The 21058-nt window shown below is 38.2% G+C and overlaps 1 protein-coding gene across 4 annotated transcripts in view; it reads right to left on the minus strand.

Moving 5' to 3' along the window:
- Positions 1–173: 173 nt before the first annotated feature.
- FBXW7 (F-box and WD repeat domain containing 7) overlaps positions 174–21058 on the minus strand; it is a 181879-nt gene continuing 160994 nt past the window's right edge. For 2 of the 4 annotated variants that reach the window (XM_026847613.1, XM_026847615.1), the window contains exons 5-12: positions 20570–20704; positions 16048–16171; positions 14051–14187; positions 12306–12419; positions 9012–9193; positions 7727–7952; positions 3264–3474; positions 174–2241 (exon numbers count right to left, since the gene is read on the minus strand). In XM_026847613.1, coding sequence (XP_026703414.1) covers positions 1973–2241; positions 3264–3474; positions 7727–7952; positions 9012–9193; positions 12306–12419; positions 14051–14187; positions 16048–16171; positions 20570–20704 — 1398 coding nt within the window. In that variant the 3' untranslated portion in view covers positions 174–1972. Of the gene's footprint in view, positions 2242–3263; positions 3475–7726; positions 7953–9011; positions 9194–12305; positions 12420–14050; positions 14188–16047; positions 16172–20569; positions 20705–21058 lie in introns of those variants that run through there. The other 2 variants (XM_026847614.1, XR_003398297.1) reach the window with 2 other exon arrangements.

Below are 21058 nucleotides of genomic sequence, written 5' to 3' on the forward strand. Positions count from 1 at the left end.
GAAGGAGAGGATGGATGCTCATGCACCTGTTTGTGGAAGGGTTACATAAAAAGTCCTGCAACATATTTTAGCATCTACCAGTAAGATGAGCAACTTGACCTGCCTTACCCTTTGTATGACATATGATGTTAAATTAAAAACAAGAAATAAGGGGGGGGAAAAAAAAGACATACTAACATGAAAAAACACATTTTATTGCACTTAAGTTATAAGAAAATAAAATTTCTAAGTGAATCAAACCATAGACACAATCCCTTTAAAGGTTGTTTTCCTCCATCATGTCAGGTTGTTACATAACTAAAATTAACCAACTGGAATCTGATTGTTTTAAATCAGACTATAAATAAAACAAAAAAAAAAAAAAAAAAAAAAAAAAAAAAAAAAAAAAAAAAGGAGGAAAAAAGATCGCCTAGGATACAGTGTTAAACCACTTTCACAGTTCAGCTTGAGTTGTGGCTCTTGGAGAATGAGGCAAACCATTTGACTCTCATTTCTCATTTTGTTTGCATGTGACATCTTTACAAAAACGTAAGTTTTTGCTCTGTCAGTTCCTCCCAGCAATAACTGTAACAGTTGTTTTTTTTTCCTCAAATACTGTAAAACACTAAGACTGACCAGCAACTTTATTTTCATTTTTGTATTTTATAATATTTTTTAAAAATTTTGTCAGTTTTTTTTTAATGTATGTTCATTCCATTCACCACAGCCCTCACAAAGAAAAATTTCCCCACAGAACAGGCTGCAATAGCTTTGTTCTAAGGAATGTGTTTTAATTTTTTGCCCAGAAAAAAGAAAATAAGCTTTGCACACACACTCAATTCTTTATTTGCAGGCAAACTTCACTCTTAATTGTCTGAAACTCTTCCACTCTCAGCCTCTTAGAGGCACAGTTGGCTCAAGTTTCAGTGGCAAAAAGTCTTTTTCTGTAACCAAACTAGAGCAAATTTGGAATTCAGTCTGGGACTAAAACGTCACAGCAGAAAAAAAAATAAAAAAAAATAATTTGCTTTTCTTTCTTTCATTTAGCAGCATAAATAAGTTTGGCCACTGGGAATACAGTACAGGGGTGGGACAACAATCCCATAATTGAAGACCTACTTCTAGCACCAGCATTGCGAATTAAATCCATCAGAGGACTCTCAAAACCCAGGACAACTTGCCACCTCAGAGCAACTTATGCGTTGAAGAGTGTAGATGGAAGCAACAGTAAATAGATTAAACAGAGGCTAATACTGTGATTGACATTGGCAATGGTTGGCAAAAAAAAAAAGGAATAAAAGAAAAAAAAGAAAAAGCTCTGATAAAACTGTACAAAACAATTCACAGTAATATTTTAGCTTTTCCACACCAGGAATGGACTCTTTGTTTTTGTTTATTTTTCATTGCAGATGCTCCCTAGTTTTCAAAAGTCGACCAGTGACTGCTCATAGAGGGTGGAAGGGACCTCTGGAGGTTGTCTGGTCCAACCCCCTGCTCAGAGCAGGGCTTAAGGGACAGCACGTTGCTCGGAGGGGCTGCCGGGACCCAGGGTGGCCCAGGGGTGCACGAGCAGGCTCGCCTGTGCAGCTTCTTTCAAAGATCTTTGTGGTAAAATAACCTGTTAACAAGAACTGTAACAATTTTTTTTTTCACCTCCAAATTGCTCAAAGAGCAGTTGGGGGAAAGTAAAGAAATAATTGCACCTGGTTTCATTTCAAAAGTCGTATGTTTGCAAAGCTGCCCCGGTCAAAAGTGTAGCCTTTTTATGTGATGAGACAGCAAATGCCTCTCTTGTCAGTTAGAGTTTGTCATCTTTGTCTTCTCCTTCGTAGTCTGTAGGTCTTTAGGATCTGTTGCCCCAAGCCAACATCCTGCACCACCAAGGACAAGGGATTTTTTTTCCTTTTTCTTTTTTTTCTTTTTTCTTTTTTTTTCAGGGGGAGGGAGAGGAGAACATCGTCTACACGTTTGGACAAATTCATCTTTCTGCCCTTCACTTCATATCCACGTCAAAGTCCAACACCAGCAGCTTTGTTTCCTCAGTCCCGTTGCGGCTCCCAACCGCACACACTAGCTTTGTGTTAGAAGCTCTGATCCGCCACACGACGCCTCCACTTCCCCCGCTCTCCAATGTGACTAGATTTCGGATAAATTCACCCGTTTTCAAGTCCCAAAGTTTTACAGTCCCATCATCTGAGCTGGTAATTACAAAGTTCTTGTTGAACTGTAAACAGGTCACAGCACTCTGATGCTTGTTGGGACCTGTAACAGTAAACCAAAACATTTTTATCTGCAATTAGAGAGCAATGTCAGACAGCACTGCATACAGAATAAACACCTAGCTAGCTGCAGACAGCTATTTCTATCTATTAGATGTGTTAACTCTGTTTTTGTATGTTAAAAGGTACAGAAGCCTTGCTGTGCTGTCAAAAAGTGAATGCAGGTATCAAAAAATTCCCCAATATTTCCTTCTTCGTTACAGTGATCTCATTTTGTTGTATAAAAACAACAGGGCAAGTGTGCACTTGGACACTCATGAAAATGAACTTAACCATCCACAATGAGGTGACCGCTGTAAACGTTTGTCTCCAAGTCCCTTTGAAGTGTTCTTATGAGATTACTCTATCAGTAAATATTGACAGTTATATATTAACGTACAGATATATATTGTTAAAACAGCAGAGTCTGCTTTACGGGGAAATTTAATTTTCTGCTCCAGCCAGCAATGCTGCCTATGATATATGGGAGTGATGTAAGATCTTTTTTGTGGGGAGAAACAAAACAATGCTTTCATGTGCATGATGCCTGAGTGGCAACTGTCAAAATGGAAACAAAAATCTTTCTTCTTACTGAAATAAAGAAAACATCTTCCACTCATTTATCTTGATTTATTGCAACAGACAGTGTACTTTGTCTCCCAATCCAATTAATCAGTAGGCTTGGAAACATCCAAGTGACCCCTAAATAAATATGTTGACTGACTGTTTTGAGATGTCATTTCCTACATATTTCTGTGGCTTATTAGGCTAATATAGCTGTAGCAAATTGCTATCAGTCCAGACCATCTGCCTTTCATAACAGGCAAGCGATTTGAATAGATTAGATTAAATACATTTTGTTCTTCTAATTCAGAGAAAGATCATACTGCTGTCATCAGAAAAATATTTAAGTTGTAAGTGGTCTGTGCTTGGTTTTTTGTATGTAATTAAAGGGTTTTTTAATGTAGAATGTGCAGAATAGACTACTGCGGGCAGCTTGAATTACATGAGGGTAGTTAAGCTCACCTTGCAATGTCTGTAAACATTGTCCTGTTTTAATGTCCCAGATTTTGACTGTAGAATCGGCATTCCCAGACACGAGTATATTGTCCTTGAGTTCCATTCCACTTGTGAGAGACTGATGGCCTGTTAGCGTGTGAATGCAGTTGCCTGTCTCCACATCCCAGACTCGGATGGAAGTGTCAAGAGATCCACTCACCACATGGATACCGTCAAACTACAAGAAAGGTAAATCTATTACAAACAATTATATTAGGATCTTATGAAGGCAGCTATTAAGTATTTTGTTCATTAAATGCAATATGTGAAAATATATATATGTTCGGAAACTGCATTACAAAGTAAGAATTCAGTCTAAGCAGAGATGACCATATTTGATATCAGAGCAGGTGATTCATGGTCAGCGTCATTTCCTGCTGTAGACGTGGGCTATGATGAGGTACACGGCTCGAGGGGAAAGACTCTGAATCACTAGTGTTTTAAATGTAACACAGCTCCTTTAGACACAACAAAATCCCAACTATACTGCAGCGTGCAACAGTAAGAGAGAATTGTTTTCCTCATAAAAACATTAACAAGGCAAACCTGCTTTTCACAAATCAGAGGGACTTGACGCTGGAGAAGAGCAACTACATTAATCCAGAATCATCTACACAAAAGCCAAACCATAGGAAAATGAAAGGAATGTAATTGAAAAATGCTGGGTGTAGTAATTTTATAATCATAATTGTGTGCCGTAAGGACCTTTAACTTCCTAGTCATCATAGGGAAAGGCATACAGGCTAACACGGATGTTCAAATTCTTGGGATTTTTGTGGGCATATAGTATATATAAAATAAAATGTGTAGAACGTGAAGATGTAGAGAAATCAGTTAAGAGATGAGACACTTTTGACCAAGAGAACTGAACGTGTAGAGAATATAAAGGTGGAAAGTAACTTGAGTGATAGTGACAATGACATAAGAGTCCAGAATTCTCAAAAAAAGGAAGGAAAAAGAACAGTTGAATAAAACCAGTGGGCTTCAATGAGGAATACTTCAATAAATTGAGACTTCCTTCCCATGAGGTTTTTATATATCTATTCTCTGAGGGGAAGAAGAGTTCAGGAGAGTTGGCACTTTCTTAAAGACACGAACTATCCTTGTGTGAAGGAAAGATAGGAAGTGTAGTAAATTACCAAGACCCACTTGGCTAAAGCACAAGGAATTGTAGAAAAAGTAGAAACTAGATCAATAGATGTGTTTAAAAGAGCACACTGGGACAAAATCAGAAAGGCAGGACACAAAACAAGATAAAACTAGCAAGAGCTGTTAAGGATGCGAAAACACTATTCTGTAAAAAAAACCCCAAAACAACCCACCAAAAAAAAACAAACAAGAGGAAGGCCAAAATAAAAAAGCTCATTTATGTTCAGTGGGAAGGAAGCGCCAAGTGAGGCCAGCTATTTAACTTTTATTTGCTTCAGTCCTCAGCTGTCTGAGTGTAGGCTCACAGCACTACCACAACTGACAACCAAGTAGAAGCTTTTGCTAGAACAGGGAAAAATAACACATAAGGCAAATTGTTTTAAGACAATCTCGGAGACATCTGCTGCCATCTTTGAGAACCTGCGGAAGACAGACAGGTTTCAGATGGCAAATACCATTCCTCTCTTTATTGAAGGAGATGATGATGGGAGATGGGGAATTATGGATTGGTCAGCCTAACGTCAGTTTCCAGAAGGAACTAACAAATAATCCATCTGGTTGTAAGCCCTTAGTGATGCAGTTTGTAGCAGCAAACATAGATTTGTGGGCAAGTGATCTTAACCAATATGACTTTTTCTGTGACAGTAAAAAGCCATGTGAAACAGCAAATGTCTTGGTTATATTTTCACAAAGAGGGAGGCAAATCTATACTGTTCAGAACTTTGTTCACAGCATTATTAGAGATATCAAGAAAGCATTCCAGAGGAGGTCTGGCATTTAGTATTTTCATTAGGATTTCGGTGACATTTGAAATGGTAGAACTGACCCAAAGCAAAGAGTGTAAAAGTCAAGAGAAAATTGTGAAGATCTGAGCTTGTCAGGAAATGAACGAGGGTACTGCTGCAACCTGGGAGAATGAAGCCTGTACAGGACTCTTTGTTGTAGATGGGGCAATCCGACACTACTTGGCCATGCAGGCTGACTGGTATCTAATAATGGCAAAGAAAGAACCCAGTCAAGGGAACTCAACTATCTGAGACTGCTTCCTTTTATGAAACTTGCAGAAATCTAACATCTTAGATCTCTACAGTCAAACATGGTTGAGGATGGCACCTAGGTTCACAAGAATGTGGAGAGCTACTGGCACATACAGACTGCTTATCTGCATTGCGTTTCTGGTGAAAAATATACTAAAGAAATACACTCTGGTATCTGAAACAGAGGTATGCTATGTAAGGCATATAAAATAATTTTTTACTTCTAGTAAGCATTGATCACTTTGACTGGAAATTTGGTACCCTGTTTTGGGCACCCTGCTTTCAAAAGAGGATGTGAACTAATTGGAATTCAGATAAAAGGACGACGAGTGCTAAGTAGCCCAGCAGACTCATTGAGTAGAAACACTACAGAATGTTTTTATTTCCTAAACAGAACTAAACCAGATTGATGTCACAAATTTTCAATTCTTTCCCCCTTTCCCGCAAACTAATTGTATTCCATGGACAGAAGATATTCACAAAGAGAGCTGTAAGGCTGGGCATCAAGACAAACTTTACTATGACACTGATATAGTCAAACACACAACAGCTGAGCTGTTATCCCTGAACCCTGAGAATCTGTGGATTATTTCAAAGGCAGCTAAGAAAGAGTAAGGAAACACAACGTGGTCAGTAGTCTTCAAGTGCTGCTAAGGACCTCTGGAAAACATTAAGGGGTCCACAAACGGGGAAATACTGAGGTATAATAGAACATACCATGGAGTAGGGATGGGGAGGAGAGGCTGGTTATTTAGCCAGGTTATTGTATTTATGGGGCAATTTCAGACCAAAGGGCAGGAGCTCACCGTGTAGTTGTAAGGCATCTTTCTGTCCTAAAAATGGAAGCACCTGCAGTCTCCTGCCCCCCCCGGAAATTTGTTACAGAGTGCCAAGTTTCATTTACAAGGTGTAAATAGTATCGGTGTGTAACATAACACAAGTATTTGATCCATTATTACTACAGTGTAAGAGCAAGACATGAATATTCATAAGGCAAAACAAGAGCCACTGGTGAAGATAAGGCAGAATAACATACATTGTTCCCAAACTGCCCTAGATGAAATACAACCTTCGGAATATTTTTCAGAGATAGGGAGGTAGTACAGCATTTTAAACTTGCTCACTGCTTGTCTAGAGAATACTCCTCAGCATATCAATGTAAGAGAAGGGCTGGAGATTTTTGATAAATTTAACTACATATTTTGGGAAAGGAAACCAATTAGGTATTTTGTTCAAATTGAATCTATTATGGCAAGACACCTTATGAAAAATGTCTCTAGCACTGGGCTTCACTTTCTGAGCCACAAACCCGAGTAGTTACATGCCGAATGCAATTTCCCGATTTCGAACTGTCTTTGTTAATTTCTTTTTCAAGTCCTGCCAGACTGTGGTGAGAACAGGCACAAGCATGAAATTAATTTCTTTCGCCTTTCAATGCCTGGAAGTGATGCTTTGACTCTATAAATGAATGAGATGATCTTTTGGGTTACTAAAGAGAAGAAGAGACCACATGAGGTCTGGGTGTATCTTCGGCAGCTTAGTTCTGATGAGCAGCCTGGGTGACTGGTAGGCAGTAGAGCCATGTCACAGAGCAGCACCACAAGAACCTGCATCTCCAACAACACATCTCTGCTGACAAAGCCTCACAGTTGTAGATCTGGCCTCTACTCAGAGAATAGGAAGTAGAAGGCTGAAGATTTACACTGGAACATTAAAATTTTAGGTTCAGCTTTACTGTGAATTACAGTTTGGAACTGGAAGATGGGACTACAAACCAAGGATAAACACATCTGCGTAATTCAGAACATTAATCCCATGGGTTTTCTGGCACATTTTCAATTACTAGATCATCTGTTTTATTTAAAACAGTAGGTTTAGAATTTCTTTGAGGAAAGCAAAAATGTAGCTCTAAAATATATGCAAAATTTAAAAAAACCCCTAACCAAACAACTCAGCAAACCACAAAACTATTTAACTCGCTGGTATAGAGATCTGGGCTTTACTGTACTGAGTGCTTTAAAAACTACAGTCCTCTGAAAAAAAAAATTAAAAATCTCAGTTTCTAAATTGAGACAATGTAAAACTAGTGTAACAAAATGAAAGAGGGGACTATCACAGATGCCTCTATATTCTTGAGGCCTGTATAATTCTGAGGCAGGTATCCACAATTTAATAAACAAGGTGAAATAAACTGACATTAAATGTTACTTAAGAAAACTAAAGCAGCAGATGAAAATCACATACCTGTAATGAGTAGACTCTGTTAGTATGCCCTTGCAGTGTGTGCAGACAGGTCTCTGTCTCTGGATCCCACACTTTGACCATAAAATCATATGCACCACTTACAACCCTTCTGCCATCATACTGAACGCACCGAACTGCAGCTACGTGGCCCATCAGAACGTGTAAACACTGGCCCGTCTCTATGTCCCAAACTCTCAGTGTAGCATCTCGAGACCCACTGACCACTCTGGAGGAACAAGAAAACCCCTCCTGTACTTAGCGTTGGACATAAAAGTATTAAAGCAATTAAACATGGGTATAAATCAGTTATGAATTTGGAACATTAGATAGCATTAGTCCCCCAGCCACCAGAAATCTGGTTTGGCATGACATTTTATCAGGGTTGCAAATGACTTGAGTGTTTTTCTTCCTTGCTCTACTCACCTCTCCTCAGGATCTGTCTATTTGATATAATCAGCAATCAGTTTTTAAAACGGCACTTCATTCCTGAACAGTAAAACGATGCCATGAGAAATTATGTGGACTGTTGTATCTATCTGTGAAAGCTTATGAATATGCTGAGCTCCAGCCAGTGCTATGAGCATTCTGTTTTAATGACTGAGCTAACTAATTATAACAATTAAATAAGATCTTTAGAAGTTTTAGTAAAGGCAGTTATTCAGCTTGGTTTTTTTTTTTCCAGTTTATACTTTTAAAAGCTTTTTTAGGCAAGAACAGAAATGAGGAGGAATTAATATTAATGGAATTGATAAAGAAAAAAATCTCATCATTCTCCAAAAAAGAAGAAATGCAACCAACAGGCACTCTGTCAACAGCTCCATACGGCAGCCAAGTAAAAGAGCTTTGCCAACATTCGCTGAATCAAGGCCTGGTTTACTACTGCAGAAATTATGGTATAATCAGTTAAAATAAAATACTGCAGTGACGATACTTAAAAAGTCATTCTGTAAAATGAGTAAAAGTTTGTAGCGCTGACAAAAAAGAGAGATTATTCAGAGTGTGGGAGACTGGATCACAGCGTAACCAAGAATTAGTTTTGAAATAACGTAGAATGTGACTATAAAGTACATGACTCAATTTTCTGTTCTTTAATTAGTACTCTTACGCTTTTGCTTCTATTAATCATCTCCTCCTGTGTGTTGATTTATGTAGTCTAGTTTGAATGCTTTGCCTGCTTTGTATTTCACTCAATGCTGGATGAGGTACCCAAGTTTAACAAGCATTTTCTGTGAACACAAGTGTAAATTAAAGCAAACTGCAGCTGTAGCTCTGGACCAAGCCTCACCTTTTCTCATGGAGATGCATGCAACGCACAGTGGAGGTGTGTCCGTACAAGGTGTGTATGCATTCTCCAGTCTCAGCGTTCCAGACTTTCAACGTTCGGTCTGTAGACCCACTGATGATGATATTGTCCCTCATCTGTGATGACCAGACTCCACCTGTGTGCCCAACCAGCGTTCTCAAACACTGAAAAGAAATATTTTGCTTAGTTACCCTTCCAAGAGTGTTGAATGGCAACTTAAGAAAAAGTAATCTAGGAGGTAACAGCAGACTCCCATAGCAAGAGACAGAAGACCCCTGGAGACTGCTTTGTGGTTGAACAAAAAAAAATTCCCACGTTTTATAAAAAACTCATCAAATTTCTCTCTCTGTTGTCGCTACTTTGACTATAAGGAATTTTCCCTATAATCTTCTCCTTGATAAACCGTCTTTCCAAATTTCTCAATAACAGGGCATGTTTTGCAGCCGTGAGTCATTCTCCTGGCATTCTTCTGAGTCACTGCAGGTTTTCCAATAGCTTTTTGAAGCTAACTGTTAGATCTGGAGAGAGCATTCACTTAGTTGTTCTGCTACCAGTTTATAAACTGTATACTCTTAATGCATTTTTTGTGTTTATCCAAGAAAATCATGCTCTATAAGCATCTATACTGCAAAATCACGTTTCATACCTCTTTCAGACTTTACTGTTGCCCGGGAGTGAATCCCACGCTACATAAGCACAGCCCACCTTCTTTGATCCCAAACGTATGACAAGATTTCTCACCATGCGGAGACAGTGTTTGCTCACACCCACTTCTATACAACCTCCGTCACTCTGGGACAATGACTTGTCTCTGTCTCTCAGCCTGTATTCCTTACAAGTAATGACTATATGTGCTTTCTCACCAGGCAGCAATAAGTGCTAATTAGCACAGACAAGAAGAGATCCTTGCAAGACCCCTCTAGAAAGATACTCCATGAAGATTCTGCATTTACATTAACAACATGATCTCTATAATTACCCACTTTCTAACCTATTTAAATATGTGCCATGTTGATTTTTGCATTGCTCTCTTTTCTTCAGTCGTGTCATGGGGATACAGCCGTACAGTGCACACAGCCATCTATTTCTGCACTATTATTTTTATCAGTCAAACCTGTAACTGCATGAGAAAAGAGGTCAAGACAGTTTGATGATCTCTTTTTCTGTAACCTGATGCTAAGTGGCATTAATTGCCATGGTCATCCTTTAACTGTTAGTTGATTCCTCTTGTGTAGTCCAATATTTTTTATCTGAGATCACATATCCTAAATTCCCAGTCTTTCAGTTTACTCCATTTAAATATTGACACATTTTAGCTTTCTGGCCAGCCCTTGGATCATCTGCTTGTGTTTACACTCTTTGAAAAAAACACCAATTTTACCCCACAGGTAACTTTTTAGAAAAAAATCATCCAATACAACTGTAAAAAGAAAAACTGTAACTTTGGTAGCTGTTGTTTAACATCCTTGTGAGTTTCTGCTGAAATGAACTGTTCTGTTATCACTGCACACTGTACTTCCATCACATGACTTTTCTCCCAAAGTATTTTTCCTGCCTCAGTGATAGTATACCAATTTCTGTTGTTAATATCACATTCTTTCTAACATCCTTGAAAATGCCTTGGTTTTTGCTGTATGTAGATTTCCTGTTCTTTAACATTTTTTACCAGTCTTCTGTGATTCCTGGCTCCTAGCTTAATTCACTGCTATCAAATCCATCTTTTTCAGTTCATAGCTGTTATTCACTTTTACAGTTCCTGGTTTGGTTTTTTTTTTTTTTTAACTTTCAACCAATTTGCTCATATTTTAAGAAATCATCCTTCTAGAGCAGTAAGAACACAGAATCCTTATTTTGGGCATTACATCTGTCAAGGGAATTATTTAGTCATGTTCATTTGCACAAATCAACCTTTAGGGTTTTTTTATTTTATTAATTCTTCAGCATCAGTAAGCATGAGGGCTGATACAGCACTCTTCCACCTTTCACATACATATTCTGGCTCTCTCAAAGGTTTGGGGTAAATAGTCACACTAGGATTTGTAATCACTTTTGAAAAATTACTGAACAGGAATTGTTAGGTCATGCTTCTATGATCAACTTTATATATTTAAAGGAACATTATGCTTTTGAGAGGGTGGTATGTACAAACGAAGTATTTTTCATTTGAGTTTAAGCTGTCCTTTTCAATTAAAAAATGTAAATTTCAATATGGGTTCCTTCATTAGACAGTTTGTTGTAGGGAAGCCAACAGAGGCAGGGTGAGGCTGCCTATTGCTTTTAATTTTTAATTCCCCACAGCAGTATTTACAATCCCTTCAAGGATCTTCTAGGCAAGCAAAGACAAATGCTTAACACTTTCAGCATCAACATTACGAAGTGGGTACCTTCTACATCTTAAACATGTTATCTTCAACAGCTGTCCTGATGTTCACCTAACTATATCATTAAAACAAAGCTATGTACACACAATACTAGTCTAGGAGGGAAAAGTACTGCTTCCCTGAGGCCTTTTCTACATCCTTGGTGCACGGTCAGTCAGCTACCTTAAAAAAAAAAAAAAAAAATCTGTGTGCTGAGTAGCTGTGATGTTCTAACATGAGTGAAATGTTCAGTACTGTCTTTTTGATTGCACATATTGTTTTGCTTCACTAAGCCAAAATTAAATTATTGAAGCTTATTAAATTCCTGCCTGAGCTGGATCTAATTTAGTAGGAAATATTTAAACCTAAAGCAAGTTACTTTTTTTTGGGTGCCTCAGCAATATAGTAGCTTAGAAAGAAAAACAAACTCTGTATTTGAAATCAGAGCCAATAGAATGAACACCCCATTTCAATAACTTGAAAACAACAGAAAGAATGCTAGAAGGCAAGTAAGAAAGGGAGATCCAGAGGGGTAAAAGCAGGCTGAATTAAACTTTAAGGAAGATAAAGTAAGATATCTGTCCAAATTCTTTAGAATCCATGTCACAAAAGACTCCACGTCACAAAAGACTCCACAAGAATAGCAGAATTGCCAAGAGAACAAGGATATATGCCAATGGTAACATGAGCAGCATTGCAATTTCACGTCAAGGTGACTTTTTTGAACTACACTAGTTTCTGTGTGGGAAAAGATGACCCAAATGTTTACTGGTCCTTCTTCCCAATTCTAGCGCCAGACGGCACTGAAGACCACCCTGCGCTGCAGTCTTGACAGCACAGCAGCATTCCTGACACACCAGTGCTCTACCTGTAGCCCCTTTCCTAAGGCATTCAGCAGCATAACCGGCCGACATACCTTGCCTGTAACTGCTGACCACACTTTCAGCGTGTTGTCATCAGAGCCGCTCACTATTCGGTTCCCGCAGAACTGAAGGCATGTGATCACGTGGTCATCATGGCCTTTGAGCACCTGACAATAAAGAACATAAAAACATACAGTCACAATTTAACGCAGGAGATTAGAGAGAAGCAGGAGCAACAAAGTGCTCTTCTGATTCATAAATTATAAAATGCTAGAGTTGGTTCAATAATAATAAGGCCCCTTAATCCTGTATGTCAAGTCTAATTTGCCGCCAGCTGGGACCAAATAAGGTATTTTCCTTCTTCCATGGAGCGATGCTGCATTGCTTAGCAAGCATACTACAGTTATTGTAAGCCTCCCAAAAGTACCAGGAAAAATCATTAATAAAAGTAGGATGAATTAGTAACTGGACATTGCTCAATTCCTCTGTATTTATTCCATTTCTTTATTTTTCAGTTGAGTTACTTTTACCTTTTACGAGTTGCTTCAATCTTGAACAAAAAGGATAGGGTTGTATCATGTGCTGCATATTTGTATTTCAGTGGTCAAGGCTGACTTTTTTTTTTCTCCTTACCAGCCAAGCACTGTAATCTATTAAATGCCAGACAGCACCAAGGTCAAAAACTAGAAAACCATCAACTCAATTAAACACAAACAAAAGCAATAATTTAATGTGCTGGAAATGTGCATTGGAATGTTGCTTTATAGAGGTGGGATTCTCAGTGCTTGATTTGGGAAAAAACTGCTAATCAGTATATTTTGCTGCAATACAGCAAAAAAATCCTTATCAGAATACATAGGATGAGGAATTTTTTATTTAAGATATCTGAACAGTTTTCAAGATGTTCATTGAAATGAAATGGGCATTTGGATAAGGCCTGAGGCTGTAATTTTAATAATAATTCCAAGATAACTTGATGTAGTGCATCAGGGCAAGAAATACAGAGCTGTTGCCAGAGATGTATATAAGTCACGGCCAAATAAACAGCATGATAGGTTTTCCATGGGAATATTTTTTTGTTCTTACTTTTACTATTTTGTTGTACAGGAATCAAGAAAACAGGACAATTGCCTTACAACCTTAAAAGGCTGTGAATGTGGCTTTTCTTCCTGTTTCTGACTGCTTGTTCAATACCAGATTTGATTAGACAGTTGCTATTTTATTTTACAAAAGGTTTGAAGTATTCCTTCATATCTTCATATTGGAAAAGATGCAATGGTAATTTTCATATTTAAAAAAAAAAATCAACATAGAATGAAGTTACTATCTTGTGCTACTCCATTTAGAAGATGATGTATAAAAATAAAGCATGGAATGATCACAAAATAGTTGTATTTTTATGTTATGACATAGCCCAGCTCTACAAATACATACATACATATATGTACTTATATATAGTATATATTTGTGGGTATGTTTCATTTTAAATACAAGTATTTCCAACCAAGTTTCTGAGATTATCTGTCTCAAAGAGACTGGCATATTTATAGGAATTCACAAAACTGTATAGAAATTTTTAGAATAGCAGTGAAAGAATTCTGCTGTATATAGAATCCCATTTTGATTTGCTAATACGGTGCTCAGAAAATAATCTAAACTCAGGGTAAGCTAAAATACAAATTACTTTTTTTCTGTAACAATACATTTTTTTTTGTTCATGGATAGTCTGGCTTGTCTGAAGAAAAAAACCTACAAACTGCTTTGTTCATGGCACCACACACACAGCTCAGAAACTCACCTTAGGCGATTTAAGTTCTCCTCGTCGCCAGTTGGTATCAATCCTGTGTTGTCTAATGTAGGCGCTTTTCCACGGACTGTGTATAAAGCCTGGTTTTATTACTTTCCTCCTCTTGATATGTAATGGTTCATCAATCCCTAAAATGAATTTTTTAAAAAGGGGGGGAGGGGGAGAGATGAGGCCACTCCAAAGAAAACTTCTCTCCCTCCCAAACCTTTACAGTGATCTCCAACATTAAATACTGCATGGACGGAACAACCTCCCGCACACCAGTATTTGGACTGTGTGTCAGTGACACCACCCTGCTCCTCAGCTCTTCACACTCCATCTTTCCTTGTCGCTTAAGCATAACCATTACCGTCATCGTGGCTGAAAACACTCTATTTCATCATTCCTTGCTGGCAACCTACTAGCTTGGTTTTGGATCCCCCTCTCTGAGACAAGGTAGCAGATTGTTGCCTTTGTCGAATGGGTATTGTCCGACAAATTCTATAACCACTCACACACTGATTTTGGAACCCTTCAAAAAGTAAACCTCTCTGTCTGCAGTCCTCCTCTCTGGTCACCCATCTTCATCACCTTTAAGGTCACCGTGACTGTATATTAGTGAGATTTAAATTCTTTTCTTGATTTCAACGGCTGTATGCTTTTGGCATTGTCCTCTCCTGGCTGGAATTTAAGCATAGCTATGCCCCTTCTGAATTGACACTTAAGTGGTAGTGCTTTGGTTTAGCCTTGCAACTACAGATACTTGTTTTTTTTTTTAACAATTCTCTCACCCATCTCTCTTTTCTACTCTCTCTGCTGCATCTCATTACTAGCAGGAGTCTTGTCTCTTCCCAGTATGTGGATTTCACTCTGCTGCTGTTAGCCCCTTCTTTGGTGTCTCTGCAGGTCTTGAATTAACTGCTCCTTCATACTGCTCAGCACCTCACTAAGTCTAACCAGTCTAAAATAATGTTTTGTTTGTCTGTGTGCTCATGCCTGGCCATATTTATTTTTACTTCTAAGCTCATAAATGTAGGCTTGCTCCCCTTTCAATCTTCTTTTTTCTTATTCTGTCCTCTTAATACATTTCCCTGAAATTTGTGAGAATCTCTAGTGAAGATTTGAGATCAGACACCTTGTTTCCACTGCGAAAGAAAACTAATTAATTGAGATGCCTTTATAAATAGACAGCTACGTTCACATTGTCATGTTTTCTAAAGCCTTTCCATCGACCTCTCAAGTCCTTGTCTCCATACTCTGAGACAGCCTGGACAGGTCCCTGTGTCCAAGAGGGATACTGCTCTGAGATCACATGCATGCGCTCTGCCCCAAAGAACAGACTCCTTGTTCATATACTTATCCTTAAAAATAAAAGCTTGCATTCTTGATGTGCTCAAATATGTGGCTACTTTCCTGGGACCCTTTTTTGCCCATTCATATTACTGCTGAACCTCCATATCTTCTTGATTTGGCATGAGCAGGTGATGTCCATGTGGCTTATGGATTGTGTCCCCCTCTAAGCAATCAAGTTAGCACCTTCTCCCCCTACCACGTGCCATTTCTCTATTAATTCTCCTACAAATGACATGAAATTACAGTATCCCTTCTTCCTGGTCACCGAAACAGTTTTATCTCCGTGTTCTTTACAAATTGCAAGACCATACTCCTATCATTTTTACACCTCATCTCTTATTTACTTTGGCTGTATTTCGAATAAAAATAATCATTAAAAAGGCAAAAATAATTGTATTTTAAAAACACACACCTGGTATTCTTTATAAAAAAGGATGTTCAAACTTAGCTCTAGTTTCATTTCTAGTACGGCATGGATTATTTCTGCTTCCTGCTTTCAACAGAGGTACATATTACATAGCTAGAAGCATCACTAGCAGTAAATTTTAAGTCACCGAACTGGTGTCGTAAAACTTTAAGCTTATTATGTAAATGAACTGCACTTTTTATGACAGCAACACTTTGACCATTACATCCATTTTTTTTCTCAGCCTTACCCTCCTCTTTGCATTTCTCTCTCCAGAGAAGATTATCTTCAGCCAGAATTCTCCAGTAACGACATGTCTGGGCTGCCTGCAGAAGGTCCCTGGGTTCCAGGAATGACAGCACATACAGTGCCAGCTGGGAAAAAACAAAACGAAAGTGTATTTTCTGCATTGCTTTTGAAAGGAAAAGTGAAGTAACTCCAAGTATTATCACACATCAGGGGCTGAAATCCAGAAAATTGAAGCAATAAATTATTAAACAATCTCAGAAACTTAAGAGCTACAGTTTATTCCAGTGGGCATGTGAAAGTATAACAATCACCTTAAGTAACTAAATCCACACAGATCCCATCAGAAATGATTCTTGTATTTGCAGGAAAGTATATGTCAGCTGAAATCACCATTATCTTATTAAAAAATGTAACCCACATCATTACTTTGAATCATTAAAAGAATTATTACTAAAATAATTATGTCTATGTTATTTAAGCTAACAAGTTATTCTGAGAGTTTAACTATAAAGTACAACACTCACCACGTGAGCAAATGGGAAAGTGTGTTGTGATGAATAATGTTACTCAGTAAGCCTAAACACTGAAAAAGTAAATGCTGCATTCACTTGAGTTCAAAAGCACTCGGCAGCTGTAGGAAATGCAGCATACGCGTCGCTCATTTTCTGATTAGAATGCAAACACACTCCCCTAAGTGGTGTTACAGAGTTTTACTGTCTGGGATGCAGAAGGATTGAAATACGTTAACTCTAATACTGTACACACTGTGTTACCAAAACCATATGGGAAATCCCAACGAGCACCACAAGATAAACAGAAGATGAACTTTTCCATGTGACAAAATTAAAGGTATTGGGAAAATTCAGACCTCAGTTGACTGAACTCAGTCATATAATGACCATGATAAAACCCCCCCAAATCTCCACAAGTATCTTCAGATGTACCGAAGTCCTAAACAGGGACAGCACTATCAAAACCAACCCAAAACACAGGAACAGCTATCATTAAGGGTATGATGACCAAGTGCAGCTTTTCTACATGACAGCAACAATGCACCTCCTCAGTCATGGAAAATAAAAGGTTAAGCTGCAGGAAAGTTCATTTGGCTAAAAACTCTGCAGAAAGAACAATACTGATAAAAAGTGATGCAGAGAACTATGTACATGCTGAAGCAGTGGGGGCTTTGTCAGTAACTAATAGGATGCAAAAGTTGTCAGGAAATCAGCTCATCTACATTTTTACTTCTGCCTGACATACCTTTTTGTGTTTAGGATTTTTTTATTTAATTTTTAGCTGAAGTTATGATGTATATAAATAGAACCTGCCCTTCAAAGTAGCACAGACTGAAATTAAGTAAGGAAGGCATAACCGTAGGCTGTTGACCTCAGCAGATTTTTGACCTTATTATGTGAGAAACATTTACTTTCAGTAACCTAGACCAGCCAGTGACTGAGCAGGAAATAAAAATTCAGTATACCCGAACTGTTTGCATTTTGACTGCACACACCTGTTTTGCAAGTCATTCCCTGCCGCTCACACTGAGCACACAGGACTCCACATTTGAGGGAACCTGTGTCTTAAGTTATAAGCCATCAGGCTGAGGAATCTTCCTTCTGTCCCTACACAGGGAGTCAGCATTTAGGACCTGGTGTAAGGCTCTCTATTACAAGAGCAACAACTGTACCCATCCTTTCAGACTTTCTGTCTTAATTCCTGGTATGTAAAATTATTTAAGAAGTGCTCCTTCCTAACACACATCAGATAGTCCTGCATGTGGCAAGACTCAAACATGAGAGATCCTCTCCATTTTTGCTGGATGTTCCTTAACTGACAGCAGAGTTTAAGTATCACTTGTCCTATCTATACAGATATGGACGCTTGCTAAGACGGTGGTAATTAAAACCTGTGAGCCAACTGATTCTAAAACTGGTTACATATGGGTGACATTTATTTTAGACTATATTTATCTAAATAGTCATCAAGGGTCAATGCAGCTCACAGTTGACTTTTAGATTAGCAGTGTATAAAAGATGACGTCCCTTTGTCTCAGCTCGTGGATCTACTTATAACAAGACTTCAGGTAGCAACGATCTGACCTTTGACTCAATGGTATTTACAACCACTCTCAACCACTCTCTGCTGTAGTGTTAGTGATACCAAATAATCAGCAGTCTCTCGCCTTTTTCTTCATTCACACACACAGCACCGACAAAATTTCCGTGGCTGATTTCAGCCAAACTCCTAATCTGTGGGTTTCTAGATCTGTTTTTCACAAACAAGTACCTTCAATAATTATTTCTAAAGTCTCAGCAAGAAAACAGGAGTATTCATTTCAGATTAATTGTTTGACTGCATGTTTCCTCAGGAGGAAAGCAAACATTTTCTTGGTTATTCAGCTATTAAGTTACTGTCTTTGCCTTGCTGAAAACGTTTCTGAAGAAAAGCCCTCCTGTCCCAATCACCAACCTGTTCTGGTTAGGTAATAAAACCACTGCACTGTATCCAACAGCACTGGAGATAGCCACAGATGCTAACACGGAGCGACAGCTCAAGAGAGCGTGCGTTCACAGGATGCTGGCTTTGACAGGGAAGGCTGCTGACAGAACTACTGACCCTAACAACTTGTTCTTGCCCCCACAGCTCAGTTCATCACCCCCCACTGCAGCCAGCATAAGGGAACAGCGTCACTTAGGAGATCTGGGTGAAGAATGATGAGAGGAGATGGTGGAGCTAGCTTGATGGCAGCTTCTGTTTAACTTGGTTAACTCTAGTGACAGAGATTGGGAGTTAGGAAGCAAAAATTACTTCAGCCAGCTTCACTGGTGAAGCCAGCCTTTCATGAAGCTTAGCACTTGACAGTACTCTGGTTTCACGAAGCAAGAGGAAACACTAAAAATAAACAAATTAAACACAAGTACCTTACAATGGAGTCAAGAAACATGTGAGAAAGAAAGTTTTACAGCTAAATAGCTTATCTTTCTGTGAAGAAATTGCTAAAATGGAAATAATAACTAGTTACAGCATAACTAGATCACTGGTTGTACTTGAATTAAGGTTTGCCACTAAATCATGCAAAGACAAGTGAGCTGTGAAGTACTGTTATCAATTCTGTATTATATTTCCAGACTTAATAGATGTGGAAGTGGCAAAGAATCTCCTGTCTTCTCAAAATATAAAGTCATGCTGCCCTCCTCCGCCTCTGAACTAAGGCTGCTTTGGGCAGCTTCTCTAGAAAGACAGCAACCATGCAGAGGTCTTGATAAACTCTTCTCCTCCCGCAGTGTCCTCTCCATTTATGGAGAAGCTGCCACAGGAAGTGCTCTGTAAATACTAACCTCAGGTCGTGTGTAATAAGTTAATGCTCCTCACATAAACTGCTTCCAACCCTTACAAATGGCAACCAGCAGGGGAAGGCTGTGACACTTCCTGACTCACAAAGATATGATGGTATATAAAAGGAAAGAGGAGTCTTGTACATCTTAAGTATTCAAAAACAGGATATACAACAGAAAAAAATGTCAAGAAACAGAAATACAGAACAATTTTCGGGTAATAAAACCAAGTTAAACACAGCAACCAAATACTAGCACCAGAACATCTTTTAAGAACTTGCTTTGTAATGTGGTAGTAACTGAAGACTTAGAAAGACTTCATCCCTCATGAAAATTTTCACATGGAAAACCCCAACGTGCAGTAGATCTGGCAAAAGAAAATAGACTTCCTCCCCACTCCAAATAACAAAACAATTTCCAACTCCCTAAAATCCATCAAGGTCAGAAGTACCATTTCTAGAAGAATTAAAATACATTCAGTTAATAATTGTTCATATCTTTCATATCCACCCTCATGTTCTAGCTACGAGGACATCCAGAATTACTCTCCTGTGGACAGCATTTAGTTACACATGCTGAAATCTAAATCTTAGTTTCTCTTTAACCTGATACAACCTGATCTGGTTTGCAGTAAAGAATTTACTGTAAGATATCTGCTTAATTAGGGTTTGGATTTATCCTTAGTGAGAAGTGCTTTTCTGGGTTTACCTTTGGGTTTTTTGGTAGAGATTTTAGGGGTCAGTTTATTTAAAATGAATTCAAATATAATATTTACAAACCCCCCACCACTTGAAGCATTAAACTTTCTTATACTTGCTTATACTTACAGAATAATGCGCAGAAAGGTCTTGCATCCAGAGGAAATTTTTGTGTGTGCATGCCCCGACAGAATTATTTCTCAAAGAAAAAGCCCAATCAGCCCAATTAAGATAGAGAGATATTTTTAAAGCTACTGGGATTTTGTTTAAAAGAGTTACCTCTATTTCCAGGTATTTAAATGCCTATCAAGAGATAAAGGTATGTTAATCCGAAATTACAGCAGCCCTGTTATGGCAGTGTACCAAATTGTGGACCTCTAACATCAGTTCACATTGCTGTGCTGGCAAAACTGAATGCCATAATTAGCATGGAAGTTTTTAAAAGGTGGCAGTTGATGCACTGCTCAGTCCAGTATTAACCTCTATTTCTCACCTCTTTTGGGAGCAAGGAAATGAAGTCTCTTTGAAACTGGGGCTCTATCACTTGCATCATGTGTTTTACTTGTGTTGGTTCACAACTATCAATCAGTTCATCTAAAGCAAGTAATTTCTCTGGTCCACTCCAGCTCTGCAAGACAAAAAAGGAAGAAACAGTAAGTTTAGTTTAATACACTAGTTGGGTCTATGTTAGTAAATGCCATCGCTTTGCCAATATGGCAAGTTAAGTTTCCCTGTTGAGCTATATACAAGCGTGTAAATAGCATATCAAAAGCCAGCAAGATAAATGCTCATGTTAATTACACAAAAATGAGAAGTTAATCAACACAAAATATTGAAAATTACTACATTAATTCACAAGCTAAGAAAGGATTTGTTATACACACACATACAGATTAGCAATTAAATAGATAATAATATTTAATAATAATAATTAAATTAATTAAGCTTCTTTTGAAGTTCATGAAATCTACACACACATAAC

Source organism: Athene cunicularia (genome assembly GCF_003259725.1).
Source record: "Athene cunicularia isolate RWA chromosome 4 unlocalized genomic scaffold, athCun1 chr4_part2, whole genome shotgun sequence".
Classification (NCBI taxonomy): domain Eukaryota; kingdom Metazoa; phylum Chordata; class Aves; order Strigiformes; family Strigidae; genus Athene; species Athene cunicularia.